General features: G+C 39.8%; 1 protein-coding gene across 3 annotated transcripts in view; it reads right to left on the bottom strand.

The window, feature by feature from the left end:
* Positions 1 to 1,106: 1,106 nt before the first annotated feature.
* The window catches only part of PIEZO2 (piezo type mechanosensitive ion channel component 2), a 320,150-nt gene continuing 303,808 nt past the window's right edge, over positions 1,107 to 17,448 (bottom strand). For all 3 annotated transcript variants that reach the window (XM_064507195.1, XM_064507196.1, XM_064507197.1), the window contains 10 exons: positions 17,228 to 17,442; positions 14,760 to 14,918; positions 13,234 to 13,381; positions 10,596 to 10,784; positions 10,053 to 10,145; positions 9,247 to 9,419; positions 7,176 to 7,292; positions 5,111 to 5,190; positions 3,565 to 3,745; positions 1,107 to 2,633 (listed from right to left, as the gene is read on the bottom strand). In XM_064507195.1, the coding sequence (XP_064363265.1) occupies positions 2,381 to 2,633; positions 3,565 to 3,745; positions 5,111 to 5,190; positions 7,176 to 7,292; positions 9,247 to 9,419; positions 10,053 to 10,145; positions 10,596 to 10,784; positions 13,234 to 13,381; positions 14,760 to 14,918; positions 17,228 to 17,442 (1,608 nt within the window). In that variant the 3' untranslated portion in view covers positions 1,107 to 2,380. The remainder of the gene's footprint in view (positions 2,634 to 3,564; positions 3,746 to 5,110; positions 5,191 to 7,175; positions 7,293 to 9,246; positions 9,420 to 10,052; positions 10,146 to 10,595; positions 10,785 to 13,233; positions 13,382 to 14,759; positions 14,919 to 17,227; positions 17,443 to 17,448) is intronic.

Here is a 17,448-nt window from a genome sequence, read left to right as displayed (position 1 = left end):
AATCCTCCTCTCCTTCCTCCTCCACCCCCCTGGATTTGGTGTTGTCCACAAACTTGCAGAGAGTGTTCTCCATCCTGTCCTTCAGGTCATTAATAAAGACATTAAATAGCATTGGCCCCAATATGGATTCCCTAAGGGATGCCACTAGTAACTGGCTGCCAACTGGACTTCATCCTGCTGATCATCATCCTTTGAGCCCAACAGTCCAGCCAGTTTTCCACCTACCATAGTCACTTATCCAGTCCATATGTCACCAATTTGACTACAGCTTGTTCTTAAAAAAATAGAGCAAGGAAAAAAACTTTTATTTTCAAAGCTTGATTGATCCATGAAAGGAAAAGCAGCACATTTCTGCGAAGGTCAAAGAACTGTATAGCTCATTCTGCAGATATTTTTTTTTTCAGCAGAAAGTAAGTGCCTATTAAAGACAGGGAGCTGTGACCAAATGGGGCCAGAATGGTTCTGCTGGCTGGTACCTTTAGAAACACATTACACCCTTCATACTCCTCCTTCCAGTGTTGCTGTCCTTAAAGTCAATGAACACCCAAGTAAGGATCAAACTAAACACAAAGGTTATTCTAGCATCCCTGTTGGATCCTGTGTCAGGGCTGCCCTGTATATTTCATTTCCAAGAAAGGCTCATTCACTGCTCCTGTGAAAGGAATGGAGCAGAACTCTCCACCGGGGAGTGTTGCCAGGCTGTGTGAACAGCCACCTTTCCATTACACTTTGGAGGAAATCAGGTTATCTTCCAATGAGTTCCAGTCACCAACTGATTTTATTGTTACAATATGATGAAGCGATTTTTATTTTGTGCACTTCATGGTGCTCAAAATGTTAGTTGTCACAGTATAGAATGTGACAGTATTTGTCACGGAAGCTCTGAGCAGAGTATGTTGTAACTTCAGTTGTGCTGTTTTATAAAGTTCTGCAGCAAAATGTTCTGGCAAATTATGTTGCATTACTTTCCTTCTGGTGACTAACTAATTGTTCATATAATAAATAGCAGCTAACTACAAGAAAGTGATTTATTTGTCACAGTGTTAGAAGAATGTCAAACTTTTCCCATTTCATGTAAAAAGGCAGAGGAAAAAATACTTCTAAAATGACTTTGCAACATGTGCTTTATTTTAAGTCATTATGAATCAAAACTACACAGTATACCCTTTTAACATACCCTATCCATTCAATGATTTTTTTCTCAATAATTTTTTTAACATGGAATGAAACCTACAATGCAATTGTAAATTTTCATGCTACAATGTTCTCTAATGAGCCATTTGTGTCACTAATAATAGTAATTTAAGAAAAAGGCCATTTTCCAAGCTCATATGTATGTCTATATTTGGGAAGTTAAAAAAAAACCCGTCTCAGATGTAAAAATGTGACTTGGAATATGTAAACATTTTTGTATACCTGAAACACTGGAAGAAGAATATCAGCTAATAGCAAAACAAAGTTGCCTTAAATCATCGAAATGGGAAAAAGCATGTCATGGGGAGCAAAGAGAAGCACACACTATTCAGTCTTTAAAGAGTTATAAGAAATGAAGTAGCTCCTTATGTCACTGAATTGACCTTCTTTTCTCATCTAATGGAAAGCAGTAACTTTGGAGAAAATGGCCTAGGAGAACATCCCAATATTTCATCATAATTTTTCTAGCCATTAGTTAATCTTGACGGAGTGTCAAGTTTCAATTGTTTTTTTTTTTCCTGAGAAAAGTCATTGATGTTTGGTGGAAATGTCTTCTGTGACTGTACAAATAAAATAAGGCATTTAAAGAGATTGTTACTTGTTTTCTTTTTGCTAACAGAGGCTTGTCCACAGTGTCCTTTGTACATCAAAACCTCTGCTTTTCTGCAAATGGGAATGGCTAGAATGTCTTCAGTTCCCACTGTGGCCTTGTGTCTTGGGTGTCCTCAAGGCTAGTCAGCATCCCATTACTGTAGCTTGAAAGTCAGTGATGTACAACAGCATATTGCACAGTCCAAACTGTATGGCTCCAGAAAAGGTGAAGAAGGTACACTGGAGTCATCCGTGGGTTCATTCCTTCCTTCCTTTTCTCTTTAAGGGTAATTATCATCTGGAAAATCAAATTAGCTAGACAAGGATGCAGACTTTTTGTTGACTAAATTACAAAGCAGTCCCCAGATTTTACAGGAGTGGCACTTTAAAAACAGCAAATCATCCAACCTTCTTCACTGTTGATCCTTAATTTGAAAGGCAGCATAGATTCCTAAGGCCGTAGCTTCCAGGACTCCATCAGTGAAAAACCATTGCTACCTAACTATAAAAGGCTTAGCTCTTAAGAGAGTATTGTGCTTTTTTTAAAAAAAATTCAGATGAAATCAACTTGATTTGCAGTGTGACACCAAAGAGTTCAATTAGTTTTTTCCCTAGTCCACTTGATCATAGTCTCTGGTGAGCGATACAGGAATATTAGTTTGGCATACAGGTCTTCTTCCAGTTCCAGTTCTCCAGTCTCTCGCACTAAGAAAATGTCAGTACACAACTTCAAGATTCGGTCTACATTGGGCAGCTCCTCAAACATGATGGAGTGAGAGATCCCACTGAAAAATTCACGGACAAACTTCCCTATCACCAGGACAACCGAGGCATAAAGTCCCATGATGCTGAAAAATAAGAAAAAGAAAGAGTTCAAACCATGCCTTGACAAAGAGTCAGACAAGTGCAGGGGAGCTCATCCATATAGTTAGTTTTAGTCTTTCAGCTGAGCAGACATTAATTTCTAATTAGGATCCTGTTTCTGCTGTGCTACAGGACAGGGGGAAATAAGGCGTCTTAAATCACCACAGAAAACTGGAAACATGAACATCTGAGGCCACTGGCTTAAATGCTTTAACACCAGTCACTGATGATGGCTTTACATCCTGCCTGCTACAGCTCTGAAATCACAATGGAAAATCTCCCAACCGTTGGCTACCAAAGGCATGTGGTCTGTCAGATTTCTTATCTAATGCTTTTTATTAAAGTATGTGTGGCTGGTGACAGACCAACCCTTACCTGACCTCTCATGAGCATTCTCCCATGGGGAGTTCTCCAAAATCACACCAGGAGGGCACATCCCTCGAGAAGGAAAGATCTCCTGCCTTCCTCTGTCTTTGTGGCTGTATTTCATAACTGCATCATACCCAGAGTGCTGGCTACATGCACGTGATGAGGAAGGGGGCAAAAACTAGGCAGAATTTGACCTGCAACTAAAGTAAAATCTTTTGATTGATTTTACTCCAATAGGATAATTGGTTTTATAAGCTAGAAGTGTGAAGGGCACTTTGCAGGTGTATCTGCTATGCTACTGCCTTTTTCCAATGAAGAGCAGGTAAGGAGGGGACCATTTCTTCTAAAGATGAAGTCTTCTACAGATTTTCGAAACAGACATGAATTCGAAATCATCACAAAACCCATTTCTGGAGGTCTTCTCAAACATTACAACAACAACAAAGAAATACTCTCCCCCCCAAACACAACAAAAAAAGTCACCTCTAGTTCTAGAGTTCCATCTTATCTACATTATTTTAATTTTATGTAAAGATTCCTTCTTACCCATAACCGGCCAAGAATCCAAGGCTTGGAGGACTGACTTTATCACTGAATACAAAGAGTTCAAGACTCTCTTCAGACGTTTTATATCTTTTCCCAAGCTGATTCAAAACCCACCACTCACGAACTCCCTCATCAGACACATTTTTGACCAGGGAAACAGTAATGTTTTCCCATCTGCAGTCTATTGGAAAAAGGAAACATTAACACATGTACCAAGAATTGAAAGTCAAACTTGATTCAGATACTTGGATCATTTGCATGACAAAGAGATGGAGAAATGTAAGAATAGGAGTTTGTTATAAGTCTCTTAAAATCCAGTTTACAATAGTTCTATAGAAAAATATAGTATCTTGATTGCTACAGTGTCACTTCCCAAATCTCATCTGAATATGCATTTAAAAAGTAGAGAAAATGTTTCATATCATCTATACTTTCTTCTGTATAACTGTCAAATGATTTCACTATTTTCAGGCCAAAGTATCAATGTCAGGCACCATATTTGCATTTCAGACCTAAAGAAACACATCATTTAATTTGGAGAGATAGCAATCAGCTTCCATGTGCCTAAGTCAAACTGCCCCTGAAAATCATTTATTTCTTGGTATAAAAGATGTTATTCTTTTATATCATGCAAACTATACTATACTATTATGCATACTTGACCACATATACAGGAGCTGAACTCTGGTGCTTGTGATTTCTGGGGACCGTACATTAGCAGTATATACATTGAAGTCCTTTTGAAGAATCCCAGATTAAGAGTTCTCTAGGACAGCGAGGCAACAGAAACTTCTTGCTACACGTAACGTCAGAATTGGCCTCAAAAATTACTTTTCCCAATTAATCTAATCATGTTTACTCAACCTTGAACATTACTGCACTACACAGTGCTCAAGAAAAGGCCTGAAAACCAACTTTAATCTCTGTTGAGCTAAGTGTTCTCAAGTGAGGATTTGTTCCTACACTCTCTTCCAACCCAGTAGGTTTTTCATGTATGTACATGCACATATGTGTGTATGAATTTTGTATGTATATGAGTTTCTATATGCATTCTGGATGTGTGATAGCACTTTGAAATCCAAGGATTTATCTAACTTGGATTCTTTGTAGCCAATAAGGAATAGCTAAAACAAGTCATTCAGTGTCATTTTTCAAGTTGGTGAGCTAGGGAAAGTAATTTACAGAAATGCAGCACTATTGAGTATTTGTGCTAAAGCAGTAAGGAGGATGCATAGAGGAGAAACTTGTCATCACTTCCTAAGAAGACATGGAAAAGCAGTTCCTAAAAAGAGACTTGAAGGTGAATAGCAGGGCTTCATCTTGAGTGTCCTTACTGTTAAATACAAAGTTAGAATACACTCACATGCATTTTCTGCCTTGTACTCTACCACCTCTTCTCTTCCCAAGCTTGCAGGCACCAGGTAGAAACAAGTGTAAGCATATTTCAGCCAGAGAAGCCCTATAAGGGCTCAGTGAATGTGCAAGTTTGAGTGCTGTGTTGCACTTTCTTCAACCACAGTGTATTTTCCATGGGCTGGATACATACCTGTCAATAGCTGCTTTATGGGCTTTGCCAAAGAATCACTAGGAGCCTTGATGTAGTATGGGTACACTGTCTCTAATGTTCTGGAAAAAAAATGAGAAAGCAAATATTTCATATTCGTATACCTCTAAAATAATCTAGAAATACCTACCAGGGCTATACATGATTCCCAGTAACTTTGGTGTAAGCTATTACGCTGTTCAGATGTCCCATCTGAAAGCTGGCTGGATTAACTATGTTCTGTCAGTACTTCAGCAGAGAGCTCCCTCCACAACAACCCCATCCACATGCCATGAATCCCACACACCTGGGGCAAGTGTATTTGCAAGGAAGGTAGAATTTATATTTTGTTCTCATTTCTGACAAAGCTGCTTTTACAGTCAGCTATACAAGCAGCACAAATAAAGGCAACATATCCCCAGTGGTAAAAAAATACGTAGTGAGAACATTTATTACTTCAGGATTTCAAGATGTTTAGATAATACCACCTGAAAAGAGAATTTTTCCCAGAATCTTTTACTGGGAAATATTTTCATAGATTGTATTATCTGGAGGATTTCAAACTTTAAAAAAAAAGATGTTTGTGAAAATTCTTCCATTAGACTCAAAATCAAATCGCCATGAGTGGGAATAAATTGCCAACGCCCAGAGAGAGAGGCATTTCATCAAAATACCCAGATGCTGTCCTAACTTTTTCCTCAAGTGAATGAAAAATTCTAGGAAAGCATGTCCTCCCACACTTTGGTACATTGCATACACCAGGGTGCAGTAGAACAGAAGTGGCCAATTTAAAATCTCTCTTATTGCTCCGGCAGGCCCAATAGACAGGTAAGAGCTTAGCAGCTAAGTTGTCCCACCAGAGATGGTGGCAGAAAAGTCCTGCTGAAGTAGTCAAATGGCTATAGCTGTCTCAACCATTTTTCCTCTATAGCAAAGTTAAAAAAGCTTAAATCAACAATATTATTGCAACACATGCAAATGCAGGCGTATCTTCTGTGTTAGTGCTTGCCTCATGAGAACAGAGAAATATGAATGTATCTTTTCTTCCCACAAAAGAGGAAAATCTACTCTCCTTGGCACTACATCACCTTAGGAAATACTTCTGTATCCTCACAGGGCAGAGAAGTAAAGGAGGCATACAGTATTTTTTAAATGCAATGACCAGGTGTGCGAGAGGATATATGTGTGTGTGGGTGCAGACGAATAGCAGTGCACAGAGAAGATAAATCTCATTTCCACCTTCTAACAGATATGGACCTCTCAGAGTTTTCACTCTCCCAGTTGGTCTCAGCTTTAACTTTTAAACTTTTGTGGCACAGATCAGATCAGGTGGCCTTCAGGGATAACACTGGCTTGGCAGTATTTAGCAACTACTGCTGTAAAACAATTCCCAGTGAGCAGAAAGAAGAGGAAGAGCTGGATTCCTTTCAAATCTGACAAGAGGCGCCACTGCTGTTAATGCTATAAGGCTATGTCCATACAGTAATGTTTGACATTCAGATGAAGTGAACACTCTGACTGCCTTGCAAATTTCCAATACAGGAAAAGATCTGATGTCAGAAACTACTGCAGAAGTTACACTTTGACCACAGTGATTTAACATTTCCTTGCCAATCTAATCCTGTTCAAGAATAATAATGAAAAATACAGTCTGGAGAGTTATTTAGAACAAAAATTTCATCAATACAGCTCCCTCAAATCATAAGGCTGAACTCAAGTAACTCAGAAGAGACTTTAACTATGAACTCTCTCTATATACTCTAATGAACTTGTGCTCATCCAATAAATCAGAGGAAAGCAACTAATAGCTTCAACATGCTCATTGGTGGTGTTCCACTATTCATTGTATCCTCGCCCTACATTTATGACAGATAATAGGTTTTTACCTTTAAAGTAACATTACTATTGTGTGGCTTCAATGATGCTGGCCTTTGTAAAGAGGTGTCCAAAGTTATTAGAGGGGGATGGATATGCAGACAAATGATACAGTTGCACAAGTCTCTTTGCCTTAGGAAATCAGGTTTAAAAAAAGGGGTTTGTGTATAAATAAGCAAAGAAAATAACTTACACCTTTTCCAATTGCTGTCCAGACATCATTGTAGCAATATCTCTCCTGGTGTTCTCTGGTAGGATAAAGGTAAGTTTATCTGATGCTATTTCTGCTCTGGCACCAAGAGTAAGATTTCTGTTATAAGTGAAAGAGAAGGCACTTAGTCAACCTACAATGAGTTTTAACAGCAGAACCTAAACACTTGTTTGCTGAACACAAAGGCTGGTCTAACTGGTCTAACTGCATTGACTGCCCCCCAAAATCTTGCCAAATAGCAAGCATCACGCTACCTCTACCTGAGATGGTGTGTTCACCAACATAGGATATGTAACAGTCTTAAGGATGCTTTGTTCTAACTGATTATGCCTTTGCATGCATTACAGAAAAATGCTGACAGATTCATATGAATCTAATTTTGCTCATAAGCCAGAGTGAAAACAGACTGGGAAAGAGAGTATGGCTGGTATCCCTTTAGGCTACAGGACTATCTCAGTTACTGCACACTCAGTGTCAGGAGAGGTAAGGATTCAGCTGTCAGCTACAGCTCCTGAAACCCTTCCTCAGACCCTCTGGCAATGTGTGCCTAACAGTGTAACCTAACAGGACTGCTGTGCCCACCAGCGTCTCTCTGTGGGCTGGGACACAGCTGGAACAGGATCAGCTTTCGCACACCCTTTGTGGCCTGCACTATCATTGGGATCCAGTGGTGGGATGAGATAGCTCTTGGGCTGCTGGGAGCTGCAGAGAAATCCCCCTGGCAGATGACCTGCAAGAGCCAGAAGTGAGTAAACTGCTGGGGTGCCAGAAGAGGCTCGTCTTAAAGCTGTTTGTGGTCTCCTGGCCTATATGAAACACAGCAGTTCCCTTTACAGAGAAAAAGTGAAAGGCCACAGTGGTAAGCTTTTACCACATTCAGTCATTCACAATTACAAAATAATCCACAGGAGAGAATTTGAGGGTGAAAAAGTCTCTTTCAAATCAAAGGGTCTCTTTCAAATCTAATGTATTAATGTTTGTAGTTATGCAAGCATACTGGAAAACTGAGAAGAGTTCTTAAAAATTAATAGAAGGTTCAGAAATGATGGAGGGATGTAATTCACAGAGTAATACTTTATGCTTCCAGAAAAATAAGGAGGGTCAAACAAAGTTGAATTAAGGGTACAGATTCATTACAAGCCTATTTTTTACTGTGGAAGGACTGACAGCATGATCAGAGCTCAAACAATGACTCAGCTGACCTGCTTCTTGTACATGGCCCTTTGGTGGGGATTGTTATGACAATCCAGGGTCTGCTTCTGAAGAAACAGGTAGATACTGCAGCTGCAGCACTAGTTAATCTCAATGACATGATGAATTTATTCCAGTTTAACCCAGCAGTCTATAGGGATCCCAGGTGGCATTCAGAAGCCGACAGGACATCCTGGTGACTGGGTGTGCTCCAGCCTGAATGCAACTAGCACATATTCTAGGCTGGCTCTTGCATGAACTTCAGTGTAAAGCAATATTTCTACACTGAGGCCAATGAACCACATAATAAATGGCCAGAGGCCTCAACAAGGTGGATCTGTGCCTCTTTGCATAACAATGGCTCCAAATATATGTGTATTTAACAAATAGCTTCATGTCATCTTGAGAATCCCTTAATAAGAGGACCAGTCACTTCTATTTCCTCATTGTTTTTTCTGCCCTAACTAGGCCTAAGTATTCAATTCCCATAAATGCTAACAAAATGTTATTTGAAGCAGAGTTTTGATTTGAAAATCTACTTGTAAAAGTGACTGAAACTTTCTTACTTTTCTCTCCTCCCACTCATGTCTCATTGAAAACTCCACCCTGCATTTTTAAACCATGTACTTGGAAGCGACTCCATTTCTCTTTCTATTTCTTGAGAATTGGAAGCAACAAATTGTTATTGCTGTGTAACAAAGGTCACTTCTCTCTGCTTCTCTCCTTCCCACTTTCAGCTTTTTGGTCTGGAGTACAAGAGAATTTGCTGGAAAATTACACCAAAAAATGCAGTATGGAACCGTTCTGCTGCATGAAAGCTTGGCAAATGATCCAGCAGCCTCATAGCAATCTTATTAATTACCTTTGAATGCTCCATGAAAGAACTACAGTGAACTCAGCTGAAAAATCCAGCAGTCCTTGTATCATTTTCTCTCTACTGGGAGGGCTGATGGTCCACAAAGAGTTGGAATTCCCTTCTAGATCTGCTAGAGTTATATCTTCTTTTCCATAGCCCTCTAGAAACTGCAAAGCAGCCTGTAGGTGCAGAAGAGGGAAAGGAAATTGCATTGTGGTGATATTCACAAGACACACAGCCACATTTCCTGATCTGTGCTATCCTATTTGCTACAGAAACAATTGATAACTTTGTGTATGTTGCACCATGAAATGGTGAGACTATGCCAAAACTAAGGCATTTTCCTGTCAAAGCCATACGCACTTGCTTTTGTCAGTGCCGTGTCTCCTCACTGGGAGGTGAGAGCTGTGTGCACTTCTGGAAGGAGCTTCTGGCTTAAAAGTGCCAAGACTGTTGGGTCCCCAAAGCATGTTTGTTTTGGCACTAAACCAAGAGCCACATGTCTACCAAAGCTTTGTGTTTTTTAGAGGGGAGGTTTTTATTCAGGCAACACGACAACTGGGGTTTTTATCTTCCATGAGTTTGTGCAATGATGTCATGATTAAGGGCAACTTCTTTCTTTATAACCAGTCCTGACCTGACAAACATGATCTGTGTGAACCGTTACTCTTGCAAACTGTCTTTATGGACACATCTTCCCAATGACGGCAGTACGGCTGACCACTTATTTCTATGTAAACAAAACTCACAAAAAGCCTCCACAAAAACATGCCCACATTTTTAAGCAATGAGATATACCACATTTCACTTACAGCGTTATCCCTATAGCTTCCCACAAATGCTCTGAAACCAGTCTGATTCAAATCCTTGAGCTGGCTCTGTTGAGCACTCATTGTAAAAATAGGCTGGGAAACAAAAGAGCACACTTGTCACATTTAACTCATATCAGCTGCTACAAACACAAATACAGCATTCTGTGTATCACAGTCTAAGACAATTTCAGTACTCAATTTGACAGCAGAAGGTTCTGATCTTATTTCACAATGAAGCAAGCTACCTCCACTTGTCACGTGGACCTGTAGGCAGTTATCTCAGCGTGCCAGATGTGGGTTAACTTATGCAGCTTCTACTGGCAGTAGGTTCTGTTTTTAACTTGCAAGTGAAGGTAATATTTTACATCAGTGATAAACTAACATGTTTTTAAATCCACAAGGGATCATTTGTGTGAGCTGGTCTGATCTCCTGTATACACCAGGAGACTTTCACTCAGAAAACTCAATGTAAGGAACAAGGAATAGTGCAAGGAAACACAGTGCAAAACCAATGATTTCTTTTAGTCTTTTTTTCTTTTTTACCTGATAACCTCCTAGAGTTATTGTGATTGATACATCTAGAGGCTTGTTGGTGACGCCTGCAACAGATTTGATTAAAGACATGAAGAGCAGTGGGAACCAGACAATACAAATCAGCAAGACGATAATCATGCCACCCATTCCATACTTCACAACTTTCTTTTTCTTCTGGCCTCTTGGCTGGGGATATCTCTGCAAAAGCAAACAGCAACATGGTAATATCTCTTCTATCAGTGGTATGCTCTGATTGATGTAAGAACAATGATCTTAAAGATTCTAATGCTCTGGAGTAATTTGTATTGAGGATTTTAGCCAAACCTGCACAGACACTTAACTACTGGCAACTGCAGAGGGGAGCACCAAACAGACCCACGTCAAGTGCGTGTCTGGTGTGAAAAACATTGTAAACCTTCACGGTTTTGATTCCTCACAACGATAAAGAAAGGAAAAATCAGGTTTGATAATTTAAGTTTCTGTCTGAACCAGTGCAAACATGAAACCACAGGAAAAAAAGTAAAATAATAATAGCAGCAATAATACAACCATTTGCTCAGAAAACTGATATTGGGAGAGGCCAGCTTTCTTGTATTTTTTCTTCAAAAAAAATTGTATCTCAAACTTCCTTAAGGTAGAATTCCTCCCACACAGCCTGAAATTCTGCAAATTGTATTTCAGGAAAAATAATATTTATTTGCCAGCAACTGATATGCACAATGCAATAGGATTGTCTGATATTGCACTAGCTCCACATTCAATTTACGCCTCACATACATTATTCCTAAGAGTTGTTCACAGGCTTGATCCAGTCTGTTTCTGAGTGAATTCCACACCAATCGAATTTAAATAATGCTTCAATCTTTGTTGTTGTTTCTAAAGTCTGGATATTGTTGATTTAACACCCTTCCCTTGCTTAGCTTCTGAGACCAAGAATGATCTTGCTTTTATCCTTCCCTTTTCAAAGCAAATCAGACAGCACATCTGTTCTCCCTTGTCCATAATTCTCTCTCTCTGTTAATGGCCATGATTGAATTCTTTAATAGCTTCACCATCCTGTATAATGTCTTTTCATCACTGTAATTGATTTTGGTATATTCTCATTCAGGATTTTACTCTGCACAGTGTTTTAGGATCCTGTCTTTCACACACTGCATCTGCAAAATAAAGATGCATTGTATTGCATTGCACCTCATACACATGCCAGGAATCTGGCTTTCAGGAAATTGTTCTTGCTTTACAACTTGAATCCATAAAGCCCTAGGAGAATATTAAATTTGTAATACAATGCTTTATTTAAAACAAATCAGTTACTTTTCAAAAGCATTGTATCAAATCATTTGTCTTGCACTACAGAATACTGTTTTCATTAAAATCTCGTATCAAGATCACCGGGGGCACATTATTTATCTATTAGAGAATAGTTCAGGCACCTTTAATGCTGCTACAGAACAGCTCAGAGAGACTGTAACAGCCAGAATACTTAGGCATACCAGTAAATGTGAGCAAATACAGAGAGAACCAAAAGTACTTTGAACAACACTTGTAAAGTTATTGGTAGTTATTTTGCTACATGGTATTAACACACATATGCAAGCTTACACTTGGAAATTTTCCCACTTAAGATCACATAATGCAGGGTGATCCTGTTTTAGGTTAAAGAAAATGCAGTAACATGGAGAGTCAATGTAGAACTGGATTATTCTCTCTCTGACTCCTGAAGCCTCTGATGACACTCCATTTATGGCAGAAATATAAGTCATACAAAAAAAAAGCTTGTAATCAAGACTTGTGTGCATTTCAGCTCTCAGTTAATCTAACTGACATACTTGGAAAGTAAGCGCCATTAACAGACAGGATTATAATAAAAGTAGAAATACATCAGTAACACTTAAAAACGCAGCCATTTCATTGCAGATGTACAACTTCTGATTGGCTGGGTCACTCTTAAAAGAATGCTTAACTTCTTTTTCAAATTGGCAAAATAAGGAAGCATATGGTTGCAATCTTTATAGAGGTTATAAGGAATCCAGAATTCGCAAGTTTAATTTGAACTGAAGCTTAAATGATTTAAAAAGACTGAAATATCAATCAAACAAATGGTGGGTTTATCTGGCCTGCAGTTCACATTTAGATGTGTGGGGACTCTCCCAAGCTACAGAAGGCAGCTGAGCTCCCTCTATAGTTACATTAGAGAGGAATCCTTGAGACCTACAGCATGGAGACACAAGCTCTTCCATGTCTTGACCTTTCTTCTGAGCTACAGTTTCACCCTACTGCAGGTTACTCATTTAGTTGTTATGTATGAACTGAGTCTGGGTGAGTATCAGGCCTTTCAATCCCATCCTTGAAATTCAGGTATGCAATTAAACTAGCATGCATGTGTTTGTGGAATTCACGTTGATGGTGGAAAAATCAGTTAGGCACAAAAGAGAAGCCATTTGAAATTTCACTTGCAGTGACTGCCAACTAACATAAAGTACCCAATAGTCTGAATATTTCTGAACATGAACATGAACACCAGGTGTATCTTCTAGAAAACTGTCTTTATGGTGGATTTCCCAGTTATCTAGGGACTCCTGATTATTTCTCTTCATTTTTGCACAAGGGACAGAAGGCCTGGATCACTTATACAGGGTTTCCTTACTTTTTCTGACTCTCGCCAGCATTTCAGGATGAAAATGTGAGCATAGATATCTTCAACACAGATCCAACTGGAAAGACTCAGAGTGGTATCGGTCCAAACCCAGTCCATTACTGCTCTCAGCTCAGTCAAAAATGGAACCAGGCGGAATCTGAAGGGAGGCCATAGGAGAAAATTCATCAGAAATAGAAGGATCACATTAAATGAGCACAGTAAGCATATCACAAGGGGGAGAATTAAACCAATTTGAAAAGACATTTTACTGGGAAATATTGCAAACTTGAATGCAATCATCTCCTGAAATGGCCCGGCTAGTACTGATGATGTAAGCATGGTGGCTTTTGCCACAGCTCACATTCTTCTAGAGCCCCTTGTGAGGCCAAAACCATGCTTTTATATCATTATGCCCTGTAATTATATATGAAACACTGATGGAACAGTGCAGGATAGATTTCCTTGTATACCCAAATCCCTTGGATCTGGGAGGGGAGTAGAGGAACAGGGCTTTTTTGCAGGATTGTGGGAATTTATTTTATACCTCTTTACACCACGTTGTGCATTCCCTCTTTACAGTAGGTGGACAGTACTCAACTGCATAGGGAATTGGGCTTTATGACTCTGGATTAAACAGAAGGAGAAGGTGGGCTAGGAGGAAGCCAATATGCATACAGCTGCTTTCCAAAGTGCACCATTCCCTTTACTTTTCCCACACCTTTCTGCTTGGCCAGGCCACAAAGACTATTTCATGTGAAAAAAAAAAGCTTTCTTCTATAACTTTTCCTCCTGGAATGAAACACTGGGAAAAGCCTGACATTATTAGAACAAAATATATTCCACTTATTCTGTGAAATAAGTTTATGCTTTTAACTGGCTCAAATTAAACATCATGGTAACAGCATAAATGGTGGGGGGTTATGCCTTCCAAACACTATCTTTCACTGAGGTGAAGCTTTGCCTGTTACTTGCACTAAAATTCCTGACTCCTGAAGAGCTTCAGACATGCAGCACTTTTTAAAAGATACACAGAGGAAATACTGTGTGATGTATAGTTTTGAATTCTCTTGTGTACTGTCTTTCACTTTATTTTCCTTCCCACCCACTGAGGTAGTATATTTAGAATTGCTCCAGTGACCTTTTTGGGATTTGCTGCCTTACTATTTTTCAGGACTGCAGAGGGAATAACATTTCCTGCTTTCTAGCACAACACACAGCCCCTAATGACGATCACAGAGGTGATTCGTTAGAAGTGTTAAAAATGTCTCTTCCATTGGTGCCTGAATGACACATTGGTAAGTCAAGCTTCTGGATTCAGGATGCAAAGTTGATTTTTCTAAAATTTGTATTCGTGAATTTGATTTTTTATGGACTACTGGGCACATGTGGCATATACAGAGGAGTGCACTGTGCACAGTCTTACTGACTCATTTCCAGCGGCCTGTGAAGAGAGGTCTTGAGTAACCCACACATCTCAGTGATAACAGATCTGTATTTCAGAAAAGAATGGAAGGGGACAGTAGGTCTAGACTTACCCTTGAAATAAGAAAAGGTTCACATAGTTATAGCTTTTTGTAAGGAAGTTGCCAAGAACACGTGTTGGATATCCACAGCGTATCTGATATGCTGATAAGCCAAAATAAACACATTTCACAAAATACCAGAGCTGGGCAACTGTGTTCTGGCTAAATTTCCTGTAACAGAAAAGACAGATAAAGGAAAATGATGAGCTTTGTATCTCTGCATGCCTGAGTTAGTTTGAGATGTTGTGCTTCCTTTTCCTAAGAACCTGTGAAAAGCCTTTGGTTTCCAACCCCACTGCAGTGGTAATACAATCACTTTCAAGAAGGTGGATAAGGGAGTATATAAACAGCGCCTGTTGTCAGCTCAGGGTCATAGGGGAGGCTGGGAATAGGCTCCCCAAAGAATGTGAGGGCTCTGGGGCAGTGCTCTGTCCCTCTGGGTGCTAGAGGCACTTTGCTAGACCACAAAGGCCACTGCCCTCAGCCCCCACAATGGCACACCTCCTGTGAGTCCTGGGCAGATGCTGCTCCTCTTCACTTTTCAGAGGGCTGACCTCTGGACTGAATCTCATCAGCTATCAGTGCCTACCAGTGTTCAGTTAGGCACCTTCAGGGTCATAGACTCCTACAAGAATTTAAGTTGGACTGACTTCTGAAGATCATCTTTTCCAACCCCCACTGACTTGAATCGGGTGTAATTAGACCAATTTGTTCATCGATTTATCCAGCTGAGTTTTGAATATCTCTAAAGATACCTCTAAAGATCTCCTACAACGTCTCTGGGCAGCCTGCTCCAGTATTTGACTAACATCATGGCAAAAATTTTTCATCATATCCAGCTGGAATTTCCCTTGTTCTAACTTGTGACCTCTTGACTTGTGGAGATGCACCTCTGAAAAGAGCTCAGCTCCTTCTCAGTGTCCTCATATTAGGAAGCTGAAGATAGCAATAAGTTCCCCTCTTCTCCTTCCCTTCTCCAGGCTGAACAAAACCTTTTCCCTCAATCTCTCCTCGTATGTCATGTACTCCAACCCCTTGACTATCTTGGTGAACATTTGCCATTTCTAAGTTTGACTGCAGTGCGATAGCACACTGGAACTGCAGGAAATGCCTCTTGACAAACAGGGCTTGTTAGTCCGAGATTATCCAATATTTCCAGTTAGAACCTGGAAAATTATTCTTGTTACGAAACTTGCATGCACTTCTAAGAATGAACCCAACTTAAAATGAATACAGGAGGTCTCAAATGCAGATTCAAGATCAGCAACAGGAGGTAAACATTTCATAAAGAAACAGAAAAGTTGAAAGAATTTTATTGCCTTTTTTTCTAAGTGGTCAAATCAAGCCAAAAGTTTAATCACAATTCTCAAGACTCAGCAGATAGGACATCCACTTTAAAAATGCATTTTTTTAAATAAGGATGCAATTATTGCTGCACTGAGGAAAAATATAAATGCTGTTTTTAAGAGGAAATCAGACCTTTCAGTCTTCATCTACATTATGCACCTATTTTGTATTTTCCAGAAAAATATCTTGATTGTTTATGAAGTGTAATGTGCCCAGTTAACAAACCCAAATTCTCTATATGGTCAATAAAGTGAGGTAAATGCTGCTAGGCAATTTAAAGTTCTAAGTCAGAGGAGAGTCAGCCTAAGCACCAGCTAGAGAGGGAACATTAGCACTGCTGCAATACAGACTGAGGTGAACACTGCCTTGAGCCATGCAATGAGAAACATTAGTTTAGGGGGTGAATTTGATGAGGCATGTGATACAGGATTTCACAGAGGACATCACTGTATCCATGCCAGCTCCAAAGCAGTATGGCAGTAGCAAGGGAGGAGAACTTTTGCTCTTCAGAAAGGATATGGGTTTTAAACCTTCCTCAGTCTGAGGAGATTTAACCCCATAGCTCACACATTCCAGGAGAGTGCCCAGACGTAAGTTACTCTAGAGAGAGACATTTTCTACAGCCACTTCTAAATCACTGTGCAGCTAAAAGAGCAAGATTCCTTATGAGCAAGGAAGGTTTAAAGGCAAGAAAGCACACATTCAGCTGGAAGGGGAGTGGAACAAAATTCTGATTAAGGCTCCCTGGGTTACTTCAGTTTGTATCCAGAAATGCTCTATTAAAAGATGCAAAGCAGTCTTGGGAGTAGGGAACTGAACTCAGGCTAACCTCGCCTCAGCTGAGTGCTGTAACCACTCAATCACAGGCAAGTTCTCTCTCAACTACTTACTTTCTGGCTTAATTTGAGAATATTCCACGCTAATATAATTTAGTTCTTCCCTCCTCAAACTCCTTTATGTTGGTCACAATTACTGCTGTGGAAAGGTACTCTGACATTCTGCTTAGAAATGAGACCAAGGGGAAACCTATTTATGATTCCAAAGCTTAGTTATAACCATCTCATATTCAAGTTCAAATAACTTGGTAGGGCATCACTATTCAATGTGTACTGTCTGGTTGTAACGGTTTATACCTTTCTGTCACTCCAGGCAAGATAAAGAACATCCAGAAATGTATTCCGAAAACAAGGATGACCTGGAAGATGACCTTTCCCATGACAGTCTTTTTGAGGTACAGTGCTCGGTCTACCACCATGGTACCAAACTGAATGAGCACCATCACCAAAAATGCCTCTGGGACCTGGTCCTCTGATAATGAAGAGGTGATATCTGCTGCTGCAGAGTGTTTCTGGAA

This window comes from Dromaius novaehollandiae, chromosome 2 (assembly GCF_036370855.1).
Source record: "Dromaius novaehollandiae isolate bDroNov1 chromosome 2, bDroNov1.hap1, whole genome shotgun sequence".
Taxonomy (NCBI): Eukaryota; Metazoa; Chordata; class Aves; order Casuariiformes; family Dromaiidae; genus Dromaius; species Dromaius novaehollandiae.
Note: the sequence above shows the minus strand (reverse complement) of the source record. Positions and strands in the feature narration are given on the sequence as shown.